The sequence below is a fragment of the Eretmochelys imbricata genome, chromosome 24 (genome assembly GCF_965152235.1).
Source record: "Eretmochelys imbricata isolate rEreImb1 chromosome 24, rEreImb1.hap1, whole genome shotgun sequence".
Lineage (NCBI taxonomy): Eukaryota > Metazoa > Chordata > Testudines > Cheloniidae > Eretmochelys > Eretmochelys imbricata.
The window spans coordinates 4,102,783-4,119,919 of NC_135595.1; the positions used below are offsets into that span (position 1 = coordinate 4,102,783).

General features: G+C 54.3%; 1 protein-coding gene across 4 annotated transcripts in view; it reads left to right on the top strand.

Moving 5' to 3' along the window:
* Nucleotides 1-17,137, top strand: part of ARHGEF11 (Rho guanine nucleotide exchange factor 11) — an 83,936-nt gene that overhangs the window by 37,780 nt on the left and 29,019 nt on the right. For 2 of the 4 annotated variants that reach the window (XM_077841186.1, XM_077841183.1), the window contains exons 2-12: nucleotides 1,755-1,787; nucleotides 3,424-3,515; nucleotides 7,221-7,319; nucleotides 8,884-8,933; nucleotides 9,042-9,099; nucleotides 11,164-11,342; nucleotides 11,541-11,612; nucleotides 12,191-12,310; nucleotides 12,864-12,918; nucleotides 14,347-14,423; nucleotides 15,495-15,632. In XM_077841186.1, coding sequence (XP_077697312.1) covers nucleotides 1,755-1,787; nucleotides 3,424-3,515; nucleotides 7,221-7,319; nucleotides 8,884-8,933; nucleotides 9,042-9,099; nucleotides 11,164-11,342; nucleotides 11,541-11,612; nucleotides 12,191-12,310; nucleotides 12,864-12,918; nucleotides 14,347-14,423; nucleotides 15,495-15,632 — 973 coding nt within the window. The remainder of the gene's footprint in view (nucleotides 1-1,754; nucleotides 1,788-3,423; nucleotides 3,516-7,220; nucleotides 7,320-8,883; nucleotides 8,934-9,041; nucleotides 9,100-11,163; nucleotides 11,343-11,540; nucleotides 11,613-12,190; nucleotides 12,311-12,863; nucleotides 12,919-14,346; nucleotides 14,424-15,494; nucleotides 15,633-17,137) is intronic. The other 2 variants (XM_077841184.1, XM_077841185.1) reach the window with 2 other exon arrangements.

Consider the following 17,137-nt stretch of genomic DNA (forward strand, 5'->3'; position numbering starts at 1 on the left):
AAAGCATCTAAAACGGTTAGTGGGATGCGGGGAAAACCCAGGGAGTGTCCTGATGGGAGCGCTGCAGCCGTTCTGTTACCCCTGCTAAGCAGCAGGTGGGCAGCTTGATTGGCAGGGTTAGGCCCTTCCGTGTGCAGGGTTTTAGACTGTAAGCTCTTTGGGGATCTCTGATGCTTATTGGATGTCCGTACAGCACCTAGCACCGTGCCACCTGCAGGCGCCCTTCAGGTGCCGACCTGGTAGACACGCCATGACTGCCTCTCTCAGACGCAGCTCTCCCATCCGCTGTCTTTCTGGTCCAGAGCAGACTGACGTCGGTGGGATCCTCTCGGTGGGCTTTGGACCAGGCCCCAAGGGAGCAGGCACGCAGGCGGCTCCGCGGCACTCGGAGAGGAGAGATCCACTTAGTGCTGTGGCTTGCGTCTCTGCTCTTCAGCGGTGCAGGGGCTTGGCAGCGGGATCAAGGCCTGAGGCTGCGTGGATAAGTGCTTGGGGAAGCCACCAAAGTTCAGACTGGACCTGTAGTTTGCCCCCTACCCCCGCTGTGCAGGTGGGCACTTGTGGAACCTGTCACCGGCCCCACCTCGCCCCCCTGCTCATGTGTGCTCATGGGACCCATGGTGTCCTCTCTTGCACCATCACCCCCCCTCCCCCCCATCGCACCCCATTGCAAGGGTGTGCTCCCGATGCAGTGTCCCGTTCCAGGGTCACACGTGTTCTGTTACAGTCCAGTCGCGTATCGTACCCAAAGGTGAAGATGTTTTGTCCCAGTGAGTACAGCTTGCATTTCCTTATCCTCCTCCTCTGTGCACAAAGCAGTCGAAGGAATCTGGTCCAAACTTTCTGATTATGTTCACTCTGAGCCAGACCCCGAGGCTGGAAAACTCCAGCCCGAAAGCGGGGTCGTAACGGAGACCACTCAGCGCCCTTTGCTGGAGCTGTCGCTGCCTGAGTCCGCCATAACAGTCTTGCTCCTTTTTAAATTGTCCTACCCTGGAGCGGACTAGATGGGTTGGGCAAGGGGTGGGAGAAGGGAAGGGGTGTCGCTCTTGGGGCTTGGGAGGGAAGGATCAGCTGCTGAGAAGGTGATCAGTATGCAGATGCGTGAGGAAGGGAGTCAGAGGGAATTTGGCCCTAATCCTGCAAAGACAGAAGCACCTACTTCGCTTTCTACAAATGACTCTAATGCATAAAATTTAAGCACTTGCCTGAGTCTTTGCAGTACCAGGGCCTGTGTGAGGCTCTGAAGGTAGCTGTACCCCTCTGGCTGTTGAATGCCCTGCGGGAAACGATTTTGGTGGGACTTGGTCCCTAGTGGACACCTGTTGGCATCCCCCTTGGCACTGTCAGCTTGAATGCAGAAGTCAAGAGCTGAATTGGCTACAGAGGGGGAGCTCCCCTTCCGCTCCTCGAAGGAGTCCTGTTGGGTCACTGAGGGTATGTCTGCAGCCCCTCCCAGCCCAGGTCGGCAGACTCTGGCTGGTGGGTAAAAAGCACTTTGAAGCGGCAGCTCTGGCTCTGAAGCCTAAGGCTAGCCGCGCATCTGCCTCTTCCTGTCTGTCCGTCCCCTCTCCTGAGTGCTGAGTATGTTTACAGCTGCGTCATCCATTACACCTCTGTCTCTTTTCTCTATTTGTCTCCTCTTCCCTCCCCCCCTCCCCACGCACTCCCAATGCTGTCCTCTGGACCATGCGCCATCTTTACCACCGTCCTTGTCTTTGGTGTCAATTTCTGTCTTCCCTCCTGGGCAACAGGCCAGCCAGTAAAAAGCACTCTCACCTGCCCAGGTAAGATGGGGCTGGGGGCGGGCTGACAGAATCGCATACTTGGCGATGCACTCGCTTTGTCGAAGCCCCTGCGTGCAAAGTGAAGGTGGAGATGGTGTCACTCAGCTCTCATGTAAATGTCCTCGTGGCCTTTCTTCTGCCATTTTATATTGTCCACAAAAAAAACCCAACGACCCCCCCAACCTGGCTGGCTCAAGGGGGCCAGGGAAGATAAAACGGGGTTTTTCACCTCTTGTGTCCTGGTACTAATGTGGCATCAGATCAGGAGAACTGGCTGGCCCCGGGGATATTGGGGAATGGAATATGGGGCCTTCCCCCATAGGATCCTGTAGGGTGCTGTCTCCAGTATGCCACCAGGTTGGAGGGAGCGGCTGGCTCTAGAAGATCGGGAAATCAGATATGGGGCCTTTCCCCTATAGGGCCCTGGTTCCAATACCAGATTTGGGGGAACTGGCTGTCTTGGGAGGTGCGGGGTGGCAAGAATGGGATATGCGGCCTTTCCCTTATAGGATCCTGACTCCAGTCTGGCCCCACGCTGGGGGCAGTAGGTACTAAGGTCTTGCCTTCGCTGCAGTTAGTTCAGGTGTTGCGCCAATCTCAAATCCTGTCCACACGCACAACCCCCTCACTCGAGTACCACGGTGCTATTAACTCAAATTGGCTGCGGGGGGGAGGGGGCAGGCTACAGCTCGAGATAGCGCTGCTCCCTGCAGCTTGCGTGTTCTCCCGTGTGGCTGCTCTCCCTGAAGCCTGGCTAGCTAGAGAGGCATCTGCGCAAGGGTAGGTAACTGGAGTGAACTCCACCCTTCGCCGTGAATCACGGCTGCAGGTCGGCCCCGTGTGCTGGCTGCCTAGCGGCTTGCGTGAAGAATTTGTTGGGACTCAGTCCAGCTCCTGCTGGGTCGGTATGTCCGCAGCATGCCGACCCACCACAGCATTAGGCAGAGAGAGCTGGCCAGGACCAAATGGGCCGTGGATTCGGAGCTCCCTTCTCACCCCACGGTCAGCCGGTCCCGCCTGGGTAGGAGAGGCCTGGGAAGCTTGCAAAGCCAGTGCTATTGTTGTACCTCTTCCATGCGCAGAAAGCAGCTTTGGCCTGCAGGGCTCTCAATCCAGCCCCCTCCCCCATCACAGAACTGCCTGGAATAGCAAGAGCACCCCAAAAAAAAAAAATTAAAAAAAAAGAGAAAGTAACTGTCCATTGTCTCTCTCATTCGTTCCTCGCTGCTTCATGTTCTCTTCTTCCATCAGCCCCATTGCAGCCTGGTAAGCTCTGACGCTGACCTCCTGTGCTGTGCGTGTGGTTTGCATGAGCGCATCTCTCTGTTGTTCGTCATGTTCTGTGGAAACCAAACCATCCCCTCTCCCTGCCCGTCCCTCCGGGGTTAGCAGACCCGCGGGTTACACGGTGTAGCGCCCTCCCTGGGACTCAGGCTCTCTCTGCTGGAGGCCGCTTTTGGCAGTGGGGAGAAGCATTCTTCAGCTCCTGTCCTGGCCCTGCGGGAAACAGCGATCGCTTGCCCTGAGAGCTGCTCTGACTACTGCTGGGGCTTGCTATGTCCTTAGAGGGAGGCGTCTTGTAAGTGGAAGGATAAGTCTTGTTCCTCCATGACTGTGTCTGTCTCATTCCCTTCAGGTTAAGCAGCCTGTCTTCACTGGGCGATTCGGCTCCAGGACGCAGGTCTCCCGGGCACCGCCGCCAGCCGTCTGACTGCACTGAAACTCCAGGTAGCTTTTCCTTCTTTCCTCCCCACTCTGAGTTGCTATGACAGCAGGCTCGGGGCTGTACCATCTGGCTGTCTTGGCTACGTCTCTGGCCCCCCCCATTGCCTCCCAACACCTCCCAGTTGTGATGGTCTTGATCCCCCCCGGGAAGTGGGCAGGGCTTGTCCGCCCTCTGGGCGCACAAGGAGCTCTGAGGCCCACAGACGGGAAGTCACTTGCCCAAGGCTGCAGCAGCAGAGCAGAGAACAGAACCCAGGTCACCCACGTCCCAGGCGAGCACCCTGACCACGGGACCGTCAGGCACACAGGTAAAGCTGGCTGGAAGATCATGATGCAGATGGCCGGAGGCTTTGGCATGCATGTCTCTGTGCAGCGTGAAGCCCCTGTTATCAGACTCAGAGATTATAAGTCCAGAAGGAACATCTAGTCGGGCCTCTTGCAGCACCTAGGCTAGACAGTTTCACCTGGTGATTCCTGGACTGGACCCGTAACGGCTGATTGAGCCAGAGGGCATCATTTTCTAGAAAGAGACATTGGATCCTGAGTAAGCTTTGGAGTTGGGGCAGGGCAGGCTGGGAATGACATTGGGGGGTAGGGGTGTCCTCATGAGCCATCAGCTGTTCTGGTCTTTGTGGGTTTGAATGGCTCACCTGCCCTTTACCGCCATGCGGGGGAGACATGGGGGATAAAATGATCTTTTCCAGGCCTGTGATAATTACTCCTCCCATCTAGGCCTTCATATGGGGCTACTTACACCTTTCATCTAGGGTAGAATTGGGAAATGAGAGTTGGGACCCCAGGAATCTATTAATATCTCTGCCACTGATTGCCTGCCAAGTTGCTGCCCTCCCTGTGCCTCCGTTTCCCAATCTGTAAAATGGGGATAATGACACTCCCCTCCCTTGTGAAGCACTTTGAGATCTGTGGATGGAAAGTGCGAGGTTAGAGCTAGCGGGATGATGACGATGGTTCTGTTTACGATTCCAGTTGCCCAACCAGTGAAAACAGAAGAGTGGCCTTGTGGCTAGGTGTGGACATGGAAAGCGTGTTGCAGCGCCCTCCCTGCTTTGAAATGTGCCACCCCAGTTCCCACTGGAGGGGCAGTCCCCCTCCTGCACTGTGAGTTGCAGTCTAGCCCTCACTCCTGCTGCATCAGGTTGGTCCCTGTACCCTAAAAAGGGGAGAGGAAAATCCTTAGAACAGAGCCATGCGTACGAGAGCAGCGGTGACATGGGGCCAGGCCCTTGCCCTGAAATGCTTCTGCAGTGCTGGAGCAAAGCTTGCAGGCCGTGATCCTCGATTAGCCCCCGGGCCACAGTGCTTGGGGTACAACTGCAGAGCATGCACCGAGTGCAAGAATCGGCCAATGCAAAAGCGCGAGGTGATGCAGGGCTGTCTGGCGCCAACGCCAGGTGCTGATCTTGGAGAGGGAATGGCTGTCTGCCTAGAGCAGTGGTTCTCAACCAGCAGTACGCATACCCCTGGGGGTACGCAGAGGTCTTCCAGGGGTACATCAGCTCATCTAGATATTTGCCTAGTTTTACAAGGGGCTACATAAAAAGCCCTAGCGAAGTCAGTACCAACTAAAATTTCATACAGACAATGACTTGTTTAGACAGCTCTATGTGCTGTGCGCTGAAAGGTAAGCACAATATTTATATTCCAATTGATTTATCTTATAATTAGATGGTAAAAATGAGAAAGTCCGCAATTTGTCAGTACTAGTGAGCTGTGACACTTCTGTCTGTTTTTTTAAGCAAGTCATTTTAAAGTGAGGTGAAACTTGGGGGTACTCAGGACAAATCAGACTCTTGAAAAGGGGGACAGTCGTCTGGAAAGGTTGAGAGCCGCTGGCCTAGAGGAAGGATCACTTGGTGGCTAAGGCACTGGGCTGGGATGTGGGACTTTTCGATCGGCATTCTCTTTCTGTGCGACTCCAGGCGAGTCACTCAAGCGGCCTCAGTTTCCCTGATCTATAAAATGGCTCTGATGCGTTCCTCTCTAATGGGGTATTTGGAGGCTAAAAGCTCGGGAGGCGTTTGGATCCTATGGCAGTTTGGGGGAGGGGATATACTAATCTACCATTGATGAGTGAGGCCTCAAAAGGCTGAATTAATTGAAGGGAACAAAAAGGAGTGTGGTAAAGGGGGTAGAATTTGGGAACAGCGGGTTGTTTAATACAGGAACCAAAAGAAAGTGTAGCCAGATGAACTGACCATTCTGTTCGTGGGAGACCTGTTGTCTGAGTCTGTTACCCTAAGGTCCCTGTACACCATGATGGCAGTATAAAGGACCTCAAAACGAGTGCAGATGAGTGACACCCACTTCAAGTTTCCTTTATGCTGCCAGAGCACTGTAAAAGTGAGAATGAGAATAGGGGCCCAGACAGTCTCACGGCTGTGGACGTGGGGGGATGATGAATATGGCAGACAGAAATTCCTGTTTGTGGGCTCAGTTGCAACAGTATTTATCTGCCCTATGAGATTAGGTAAATAGGTCCAGTCCTGCTTCCATATTGAACCCTGTGGGTGTGGGATGGAGCCCACAGAACCGCAGAAAGTGAGTTTATTCACATGCCTCACATTGGTGTGTTTCCCACTTCGAGACTGCATGTTTGTAAGTTACTTCCTTCTTCTCCAAAGACCACTGTGAGTACAGATGATAGGAACTGATTTGATTTGCACACACGCCCACACCCGCCCACGCGCACACACACGAGCCCCTGACTTTGTGGCATCTCTGTCACTTGTGCAAAACTGGGTCCAATTTCTTACTCCCTCCCCACACCTTTGTGTCTTTAGTTGCATTTGTGCAAAATCAGGCCTGATGTTTCCCCTGCCCCGACCTCATGTTGTCACTTATACCTGTGCAAAGTGAGTGTCTAACACGGTCACTGGTGTAATGTGAGTGGAGAATCCGGAGTCTTTTGTACACTCGCATGGCACAGGTGGAAACACGGTGGAAAGGAGACTCAGGCCCTGTTCATTTTTCTGAACCGGACCTCAGACACTCAAGAATGATGTCAGCATTGCATGCACTGCAATGAACAACAGAAGCTGCATCACTTGATGATCACTAACAACATCTGCATTCCTAACAGCGACAATGAGCATAATTGCATCTCTGGCTTTCAGGGTGGTGGAAAGGAACCATAGAAGCTAGAGATAGAAAAGATCCATTAGGTCCTGTCTAGGCTATCTATCCAGGTGTCGTATATAGCAGCAGCCAGCATGGTATCTAGGGACTGAAAGGCAGCTGGTACCAGGGAATGGGATTTGAACAAACATCCCCGGGGACACTGCAGCCTTAAAAGGGAATGGAGCCACTGAAATCTAGAACCCAGGAGTTCTGGTGCATAGAGCTTTGCTTTATTACCCATCCTACTCCCCTCTCCTGGGCTCTCTGTGTGGTAGGAACATCTCTGCTTGTGATCTCCAGCATCATGTTCAAAAATCTGTTCTCAAGCCCCGCCCAAATTATGAGTTTGACATTAAAAGTCATGGGATTTTGTTAACAAATAATTAATCACAGGGGAGTGGGGTTTTGTTTGTTTGCATTCTGTTTTCTGGGCCTTAGTCTTCCCCTGGCCTCGGGGAACGAACAGTAGCCATGGGCCATCTGGAAATTGGAGCCACAACTAGCCTAGAGCCTGGATTTAAACTCCGGCCTCTCATGCCTCATTTGTTTTTTCCCCCCGCCCCGCTGAAGGTTTGGTCCAACGCTGTGTCATCATCCAGCAGGATCAGCATGGCTTTGGCTTCACTGTCAGCGGGGATCGGATCGTGCTGGTGCAGTCTGTCCGGCCAGGTGAGCAGCTACCCTGGGCCCCCATCTTGGGGGCCGCGGATATTTGTGTATGAATGGGACTCCCCTAGTTCACTTGGCCCCCAGCTCCTCTCTGGCCCCAGGGAAAAGGGGGATCCTTCTTTGCAAAGCCTGTTGGATCAAGAGAGAGAGCAGTTCTGGAGGATGAAGAGGAGTTAAGCTGTGTGAGGGCATGGTTGGGATGGTGGTAGGGGGATTGGGGTATGTATGTGCCTAGATGGGAGTCTTGATTTTGACCAGCTTGGGCACTCAGAGGTGGGAATTAACCCAAAAGCGGCTCCCGAGAGCAACAGCCAAGTTCCCATGTTGTGCCGTCTCTGCTCTCCGGGCAGCGGCAGGTTACATAATTGCAGCTGGTTGCTGACTATGGGCGCAGGGAATTCCCCTTCTAGCCCTCAGCAAACACACGTTCAGCAACTTTCACTCTGGGCTTTGTGGTGCAGAGGTGCTTTAGCTTTTTGCTGTCTGATGGTTTTGAGGGGAGGTAGGGCTAGAAGCAACGATTTCAATAGACAGCGAGCTGCTCTTATTACAAACTGATGCGTCCTCTCCCCACCCCCCCACTAAAAAATAGACTAACACTCAGACCAGGAAAAATTCAGATAGATAAAGGAGAAAAAGTCCTACAGATTTAAAGGGACACAGATAAAAATCAAACCCCTTTTCCTGCAATGGGATCTGCATGGAGAGACCCGCTGCATCGACCCCAGTGGACTTTGGGTGGGCATAGATTCCATTTGCATGAATCCTATGACAAGTCCCAAATATTTTAATAAAGGACAGCCAGTGTGCCTGATTCCCCACTGCCCTGTTACTTCTGCAGTCACTTACACTAGTGCAAAGTGAGTCGGGTTCTCTAGTGCCCTGTCCTGGGCAGTCACGCCCGCTTTGTGCTGGGGTAAAAGACCATCCTGGGTGCAGTGCTGCAGAGAGACATGCCCCTCTGTTCTGACTTGCGTTGCCTTTAATGAGAGATCATTAAAGCTGAAAGAATCTTTAATTTACTTTCCTTCTTTGCTTTTTTTTATTTGCTAGTCTCGCCGTTTGGAATTGAACCTCATGGAAACATTTCCTCTTCGCTTTAGCAACAGAGAATTTTTCAGTGTATTTAAACTTTTAACAGTTGCATTAAAGAAAGGGGGATTGGCAGGGGAAGAGCTTAAATAATAAAGCTACTTTTACCGATGCTTAGGCCCCAATCCTGCAATTGGATTTGTGTGGACAGATCCCCTTGCCTAGACAGAAGCCCTAAAGGAGAACAAACACATGGCAGATGGTAGTCACGTTGCTTAATGCACTACTGGAAGACACTTGGATATTAGTGATGAGGTCGATATAAGAACCTACATGGAATAGAATAAAACAGAGCTCCACACAGGAGGAGGGAAAACCTAGATTTTGGACCCTAACGTCTACTTATGCTGTTGCAGGGAATGTGTTGAATCCCCTGGCGCCTTGTGGTGCGAGCACTGTGGATGTTTTCATGTTGCTGGGGCTGCACATTGTTATTTACTGTAACTCCCTTCCTCTGCCTGTTGCATTACAGGAGGAGCGGCCATGAAGGCCGGGGTGCAAGAGGGTGACCGGATCGTCAAGGTGAGCAGCAAACCCCAAGCCGAGGCTTCCCGGTGGTGTTCCCTAGTGCTTCGCTCTGTGGGCCAGCGCTGGGGCTGCGGGTCTGAGGCTGTCTGTCTCCTCTTGCAGGTGAATGGCACAATGGTGACAAACAGCTCCCATCTCGAGGTGGTGAAGCTCATCAAATGTGAGTAGGTAGAAGGGGTAAATGGGGCCTTTTCCCTCTAGGTCGCTGGTTATAGGCTAGCCCCGGTCTCTAGTGGCGGAGAGTTTTGGGATGGCGTATTGTGGAAAGGGTTAGGGGGCCCTGAGGCTAAGAGCAGAGCGGAGAGGGTAGAGACCAAATGAGCCAGGCACACTGAGCTCTCTTCTCCCCCGGAGAGGCAGGGGATTCTCCAGGATGGGGCTGAGGTGCTCTGGTGTGGGGAAGCTTGCTGTCACCGCTGTGCCTGCTCCATGCACAAACTGGGGCGTCTGGTCTCTCAGGTCGAAAACGCCAACAATCCCATGTTTAAAAAGTGCTTGATGTAAAATGTGCTGATTGGTGAGCCTCGCTGACCGACTGCGTTGGGAAGGGGAGTCATTTGCAAGCTGGAGCAGTCAATAGAGTGGTGGGCGCAGCCAGATCTCTGCTGCTTCCCATTATGGTTATTGCAGGAGGAGCTGTTTTGGAGAACGTCACTTCCCGTCCCTTTCCTGAAGGGACTTCCAAGAACAGCTTAACCCTTCCCTTGCCAATTTGGTCATCTCCACCCTGCGTTACAGTGCTCTCTATTTATCCATCTGTCTGCATCAGGGTTTTATACGGCTGCCCGTCACCATAGCAGCTGGGCAAATAGCCAGTAGTGAAGTCTCCAGTGGACTTCATGGGGTGTCTGGCTCTTCTCCTGTGGAGAGGTAAATGCTTTGACTAGGGTAGGGTTTTGGTTGTGTTGGCTGGTTTGTTTCAGGGTTTGTAGGTACGGGGTCGGGGGGCAAGGTGGTGTCATGCTTGCTATGGTGAAGAGGAAGGTTTTTCGGCGTCCCCTAAAGGCGGTCTGACTCTGGATTTGCTCCATCTCCTCTGGACGTCCATTTCATAGCAAAGTCTCCTTCCCCGGGAATGCTTTGACCCTTGGTCTCGTGCCCATTGTCTTGCGTTTTGTGATCTGCATCATTGTCGCCATGGGTCACAGACTGAAGTTCAGTCTTCGAACGTCGCTGGGGCTTGACCAGTTGCTTTTGACGATTAGGACCGAAGCCTTAAACTGGCATCGGGAGCAGAGTGAGATGTGTTCACGGTGGCCTAAGCCGGGGGAAGGTGGGCAGCTGCATTCTGCACCAGCTGGAGCGTGGCCATTGTCTTCAGATACAGATAACAGTACTCCACCTGGGAGGTGATGGATGCATGGGTCCTTGCCTGGGAGAGTGGGAGGAGATTCCTAGCAAGCTGAGGAGGTGGAAGGTGTTTTAGACCCTGGTACTCTCTGGGCTTGGTGAGGACTCAAACCAGGACCCTGAGTCTTCACACCACCTTGCTGATGGGGGCCTGTACACCTGGGCAGCCTTGGGCTCTGTGCCTCAGTTTCCCCGTGTGTGAAATGGCGATAATGATACTGACCTCCTTTGTACAGCTCTTTGAGATGTATGGATGAAGAGCACAAGATAAAAACTAGGGATTAGTATGTGCCTTGGCTGTCTCCTGGGTACGCTTTACAAATGCTCCTAAGGCTGGTGGTGTACTGTCCTCCTGCCCTGTATAGGGTGCAGTGGGCTAGCGTCTGTGACCTGAATTAACCCTAATGCTGAGGGTAGGAGGGAAAATCACCCACCGTTTTAATCTAAGGGTTGGTCTACACTGAACACCTGTGTCTCGCAGAGGTGTGAAAAATCCACCCCCGAGAGACGTAGCTCCGTCAGCCTAACCCCCGGTGTGGACAGCACTAGGCTGATGGAAGAATTCTTCCAGCCACCTCGCTACTGCCTCTCGGAGAGGGGGATTACCTACGCCGAGGGGAGAACCCCTCTCGTCACTGTCGTGAGTGTACAGCAGTGAAACTGTTGCATTTTCAGTGCAGACGTACCCTTAAGATCAGCTTCGGTTGCAGCTCCTTCTGTTTCAGACTCCTGCGTTGTGGATTTGGGGTTGGGGTGGGGGGAGGCAACGATCAGGTCTCTTCTAGATGCCGTGATCCCCCCATTTTAAATCCTCATCCACTGGCTAGTTATAAAGTGGGTCTCTCTCTCCACCCATGCTCCTTTTCTTCTCCAGCCGGTGCCTACGTTGCGCTGACCCTCCTGGGGTCTCCTCCTCCCTCAGTGGTGCTCTCCAGTCCTCAGCAAGACGTGAGCATATCGGGGGCGCCTGGGATTGCACCCCTGTGCCCCCCGCCACCTTCCCCGCCACCGCTGCCTCCACCACAGCGCATCACAGGACCCAAACCGTTGCAGGTAACCGGACGGAGCGGCGATCCCACGGGTGGTTTGTCCTGGATCTCCTGGGGGGATGGGAAAGCGGGGTCCTCAGTCTGCTGCGTCTCTCCAGCGCTGCTCCACTCGAGGGGGGGGCCGGGGGGGGGGAAAGATGGGGAGATGAAAGCAAAGCTCTGTCCGTCCCCTCACTCTGCCCACGTCTGTTCCAAATCGCAGGACCCAGAAGTTCAAAAGCATGCGACTCAGATCCTCCGCAACATGCTGAGACAGGAGGAGGCAGAGTTACAGGTACGGTGCATTGGCTGTCTCCTTCCTATGGTGAGCCACACTGGAGCAGACCTTCGCCCTGTCTAGTATGCTGCTAGGCCTCTTTGCTTATCCTGGAGCGGACTATTGCTCCTTCCAGTCCAATCTTTCATGTCGGATCAAACCAGTGGGCCGTCTCCTCTGATATCTTGCCTGTAGCAGAGAAGACAATTGTTCCAACTAATCTCATGGTTCTCCTTCCTGCCGCGCGGCTCGGACCTCCGTTCCATGTAATCCAGGCTCCTGCCTCCGTCCATGGCATGACTGGTGTTTCCAAGGAAGAGGAACCTTCCCCGCCCCACAGTAAAGTGTGAGGCCGATTGTACAATCTTTGGGGGACGAGAGGTGTATTTTCTTCCTCGTCCCCCTGGCCACCAGCTGATGCCCTGTAGCAGCAGGTATGGTCACACCGAAGCTACACCAGGGTATTGATCAGAGCCATCCATCCCTCCCCCGCCTTATTTTGTTTTGTAGCCCCCGCTCCGTGCTCTGCACCCCGTGCCGGTTCCCCTCAGTGTGGCTGGCTGTAACCTCATCCCCCTTCTTGTCTCCCTGCTCAGCGGTTCTGCGAGGTGTACAGCCGGAACCCCGCCACCACGCTGGAGGAACAGATCGAGGGGGCGCGCAGAAGGGTCAGCCAGTTGCAGCTCAAGATCCGACAGGAAACAAGCGGCTCGGTGGTATGCAAGAGGAATCCTTACTTCCTGGTTCTAAATGTCATGTGACTCCCCCCCTCTCCTCCCTGACACTCCACCCTCCTCAGAAGTTGGTGCCAGGGGAAGCCTGAACTGGGTTTAGTCCCGTTGTGGAGATGGACAAGCTGAGGCGTGCCCTCCTGCAGTGTGAAATCTCCCAGAATGCACTGCCTCTGGGGGCTGAGCCGTGAACTGTGGGGGTAGGTACCTAGAGGGCATTGAGGGTGAAATGGGTTAGGTGAAGGCTTGAAACCAGTTCAGCAGGGCTAGTGAGGAAGTGCGGCGCTGTGTGTGCATGAACTGGTTGAACACCCCCGCACCCCCCTGCGTGACCTATTCTGGGGTACCCTTCCCAGCTCTGCCACAGACTCTGTGTGACAGCTTCATAGCCCTGGAGGTGCTGAGAGCCCCTCTTGAAATTCAAGGCAGCTGGTCTGCCCCCTTTATAGACCAGGCTCTTGTCCCTTTCCGTGCCTTAGTTTCCCCACCTGTAAAGCAGGGCTAACAACACTGACCCCTCTGTATCCTTCAATCGTAGGATTTGGGGCGGCCGTGCTGCAACTCCGGCTCAGCCAGTCTCCAGGGGACAGAAGGTGAGTCGTGCTGTTGTTGACGTGCAGCTGTGCATACCTGCTGCTACCATCCGTCCGCCCTCGCAACAGACGATTGGTCTGGGCGACTTCAGCTTGCAGCTCCTTGTCTCCGGACGCTGTAGCTATCCCAGGCATTTGACAAGCTTTGCTTGCACTGGGTGCGATGAGGGCTTCGGCTCGGCCGTGATAGCGTCTCTCCGGCACAGATGGGAAGCTACGAGCATTGTAACTGTCCCCTTTCAGGAGTTCCTCGCATTGGGAAATTACCCAGAAGTCTTTGTTCCCAACAGTCACACTGCTGCGTGCTATAGGATAGGGACTCCCGGACTCCCAGAATGCACCGGTGCAGGGCCACTTTAGTTCTGCCCAACCGCATTGCTGTATGGGATGTGTTGTAAAGAGACACGAGTGTTTGCAGCCAGCATCCCTGTGACGGCCACCTGGCTCGGTGTAGATAAACGCTGCACATATCCCTGTTCTCCTCCACCCCAGGGTTATCCCTCTGCTAGTGTCCACTGGAGAGCCGGGCGGGAAGGTTTCCTCAAAACATGTTTTCACCGGAAAATGTAAATTTGTTGAAACCGTAACAGTTCGTGGGAAAGGGTTGGTTTCAGCCAATTTCCTGGTTTTGGGGGGTGGGGGATGGGATTCAAAACGAAAGGTTCCATTTTCCACTTTGAAACGACGTTTTTGTTTTGAAATTTAAGTTAATTTGTCGTAAAATCATTTTTTTAAAAGGTTGAAATGGAAATGAGATGTTTCAGAAGTATTGGAAGAAAAGGTGTCGACTGACCCGAGCTGAATTTTATTTTATTTTGATATTTGCGGAAATGTTAGAGATTTCAACTTTTGGGCCCAATTTGGAATGGGGAAATTTATTTTTTTAATTGCAAATTTTTGTGGGATAGAAAAACCATCTCCTGCCTTGCTCTAGTCCGCTGCTCTTTGCCTTTTCACACTCTACACATCCCGTGTGGCTCCCCCTCTTTCTCCTCCTTTGCTGCCCAGCGTTGCTTTCCCATCTTGTGCCCAGCAGAGCTCCGGTCTCGAAGCCTGGAGGACTAGTCACATTTGCATGTGGCTTTCTGCTTTCCTTTGCCTCTGGCCCTTGTCTGGGATTCTAACGAGTTGTAACCCCCGGTAAAGACCAGAGCTTCTCTTCCCTTATCAGAGGCCAAAATTGGGGTTGCAAGAACCTGCCTTAAGCATTCTCAGTCTGATTCTCTTGCGGGGTCTCAGCCAGCCCACAGATCTACCCCTCCTGTCATCAGAGGAGAGGAGATGGCAAAGGGAATGTGGGGAGGTGGGTCCACAGGTCTAGACTGAGGACTGCTCTGCCCCCTCTCCCATCGCTCAGTGTCTCCTTTGCCATTGATCCTCTTGTGGGGTTTAATTTGGCCTCCATCTGCGTGTCTCCTCCGTTCCCAGGTCGCCTCTCTCTGGACTCTCAGGACGGTGACAGTGGTTTGGATTCGGGCACCGAGCGGTTCCCTTCGGTGAGCGAGGTGAGGGCTGCACAGAAGGGCATCAGGGAGGTGCTGCTCACTGTTCCCGAGCTAAGGGCCAGCTCCATTTTGCATGTAGAGCAGAGAGTCGACCTCTGTGCTTTGTTGGAAAAGTAGCTTCTGTCCCCCAAACCTCCAGCACTCACTAAGTGCAGGGGGGTTGAAAAATCAGACATCATTTAAAATCAGTCTAATCGACCCCAAATCAGGATCCTGGTGTTATTGCAAGGGGGGTCCCTGCAGGCAGAGTGAAGGTTTCGTACCTTAGCATGTTGGATATCTTGTAAGTACAGCCGTCACTCTAAATGTCTTGGGGTTTCTAAGGGTCAGGGTTTAGGATCATTGCAACATCCCAGTGAAGTCTCTTCCTGTTCAGTTATTGATCCATCCTCTCAGCCTTCTCCTCCCTCAATACAGAGGGTACCGCTGTCCAGAATGTCCCAGGGCCAGAGTTTTAAAACTATTTAGGTGCCTAGAGGGACTCTCAGTGGGTGTTGCAGGCTTAGACCCTTTTGAAAATCCCCATAAGTGTCGAAACGCCTTTAAGAATCTTGTCCTAAGTAGGAAATTTCCCCCCTTAGTCTTTTTTGGTCTAGGACTTTATATAGAGCCACAGATTGACATGGTGCTTCCCAGAGCATGGGTAAGAGTACCCAACCTAGCCCCAGGAATTTGCAGTGTCAATAAGACCGGTCAGACGCAGGGGAGGGAGGTGTCTGCAGGTTACTACTGAGAAGAGTGGAGGCGTCGGGGCAGCGTGGGGGAAGGCCGGAAGTTGAGCCTGGGAGCGGGTGTCAGGTGTGCACACCGATCTAATTACACTGGTTTAGAAATTGATTTGTTAATTTGGTTCAACCCTCCCTCGCATTTGGCCATGCTGTTGGATCGGTTTAGATGTTGGCCTTGGTCTTTGATGTGGCCACTGGTCCCTTGGACCTGAGAGACATGTGAGTCAACACAGCCTGGTACTCTCAGCCTGAGCTGGCCTGGCACTGCTTTTGTCCCTGGGGGTTTCCCCGGCTGCCCCCTTCTCGGTTACTAATGTCGTAAGATGATTGCTGTCTTGAGCAGATCTCTCTGAACCGGAACTCCGTTCTCTCCGACCCCGGCCTCGACAGCCCGCGCACCTCCCCGGTCATCACCTCCAAGATGTTCCACCACCATCGCCGCCAAGGCTCGGACACGCCCTTTCTGCCCGTCGTGGAGCAGGTGAGGCTGGGGGGAGCTGTCGCGGGCAGAGTGGCTGGGCCTGCACCCGCTCCCTTGTCCAGCTCTGTGGAGTTGAGTCCGATTGACAGCGACAGGCTGTAGCCAGTTCTGCCTTGGGCTGTGATCTCATCGGGGTGGGTCTGATCAGCACCCAAACTGCAGCAGAGAGCGGGGTGAGTAACTTAATGGGGGATGCTCTCCCCCTGGAGTCAGTGCTGACCCCATGACACTGTGTGCTGCAGGGAGTGGGGCGCGGGGCTCCGTGGGGACGCTCTCCCCCTGGAGTCAGTGCTGACCCCATGACACTGTGTGCTGCAGGGAGTGAGGTGTGGGGCTCCGTGGGGACGCTCTCCCCCTGGAGTCAGTGCTGACCCCATGACACTGTGTGCTGCAGGGAGTGGGGCGCAGGGCTCTGTGGGGACGCTCTCCCCCTGGAGTCAGTGCTGACCCCATGACACAGTGTGCTGCAGGGAGTGAGGTGTGGGGCTCCGTGGGGACGCTCTCCCCCTGGAGTCAGTGCTGACCCCATGACACTGTGTGCTGCAGGGAGTGAGGTGTGGGGCTCCGTGGGGACGCTCTCCCCCTGGAGTCAGTGCTGACCCCATGACACTGTGTGCTGCAGGGAGTGAGGTGTGGGGCTCTGTGGGGACGCTCTCCCCCTGGAGTCAGTGCTGACCCCATGACACTGTGTGCTGCAGGGAGTGGGGCGCAGGGCTCTGTGGGGGCCCTCTCCCCCTGGAGTCAGTGCTGACCCCATGACACAGTGTGCTGCAGGGAGTGAGGTGTGGGGCTCCGTGGGGACGCTCTCCCCCTGGAGTCAGTGCTGACCCCATGACACTGTGTGCTGCAGGGAGTGAGGCGCGGGGCTCCGTGGGGACGCTCTCCCCCTGGAGTCAGTGCTGACCCCATGACACAGTGTGCTGCAGGGAGTGAGGTGTGGGGCTCCGTGGGGACGCTCTCCCCCTGGAGTCAGTGCTGACCCCATGACACAGTGTGCTGCAGGGAGTGAGGTGTGGGGCTCCGTGGGGATGCTCTCCCCCTGGGGTCAGTGCTGACCCCATGACACAGTGTGCTGCAGGGAGTGAGGTGTGGGGCTCTGTGGGGACGCTCTCCCACTGGAGTCAGTGCTGACCCCATGACACTGTGTGCTGCAGGGAGTGAGGTGTGGGGCTCCGTGGGGATGCTCTCCCCCTGGGGTCAGTGCTGACCCCATGACACAGTGTGCTGCAGGGAGTGAGGTGTGGGGCTCCGTGGGGATGCTCTCCCCCTGGAGTCAGTGCTGACCCCATGACACAGTGCTGCAGGGAGTGGGGCGCAGGGCTCCGTGGGGGCGCTCTCCCCCTGGGGTCAGTGCTGACCCCAGAGTGCTACGGCTGGCCATGTCTGTGGGATGAGAGACAAACTGAGGTCCTGACTGCTTGTTTCGTGAGGTGCCAGCCACGTAGTAGCTGAGAGCGAAGGGGGCCCCAGTGAAGCCCCCCATTGAAGGGGGAGCCTAGAGTTAC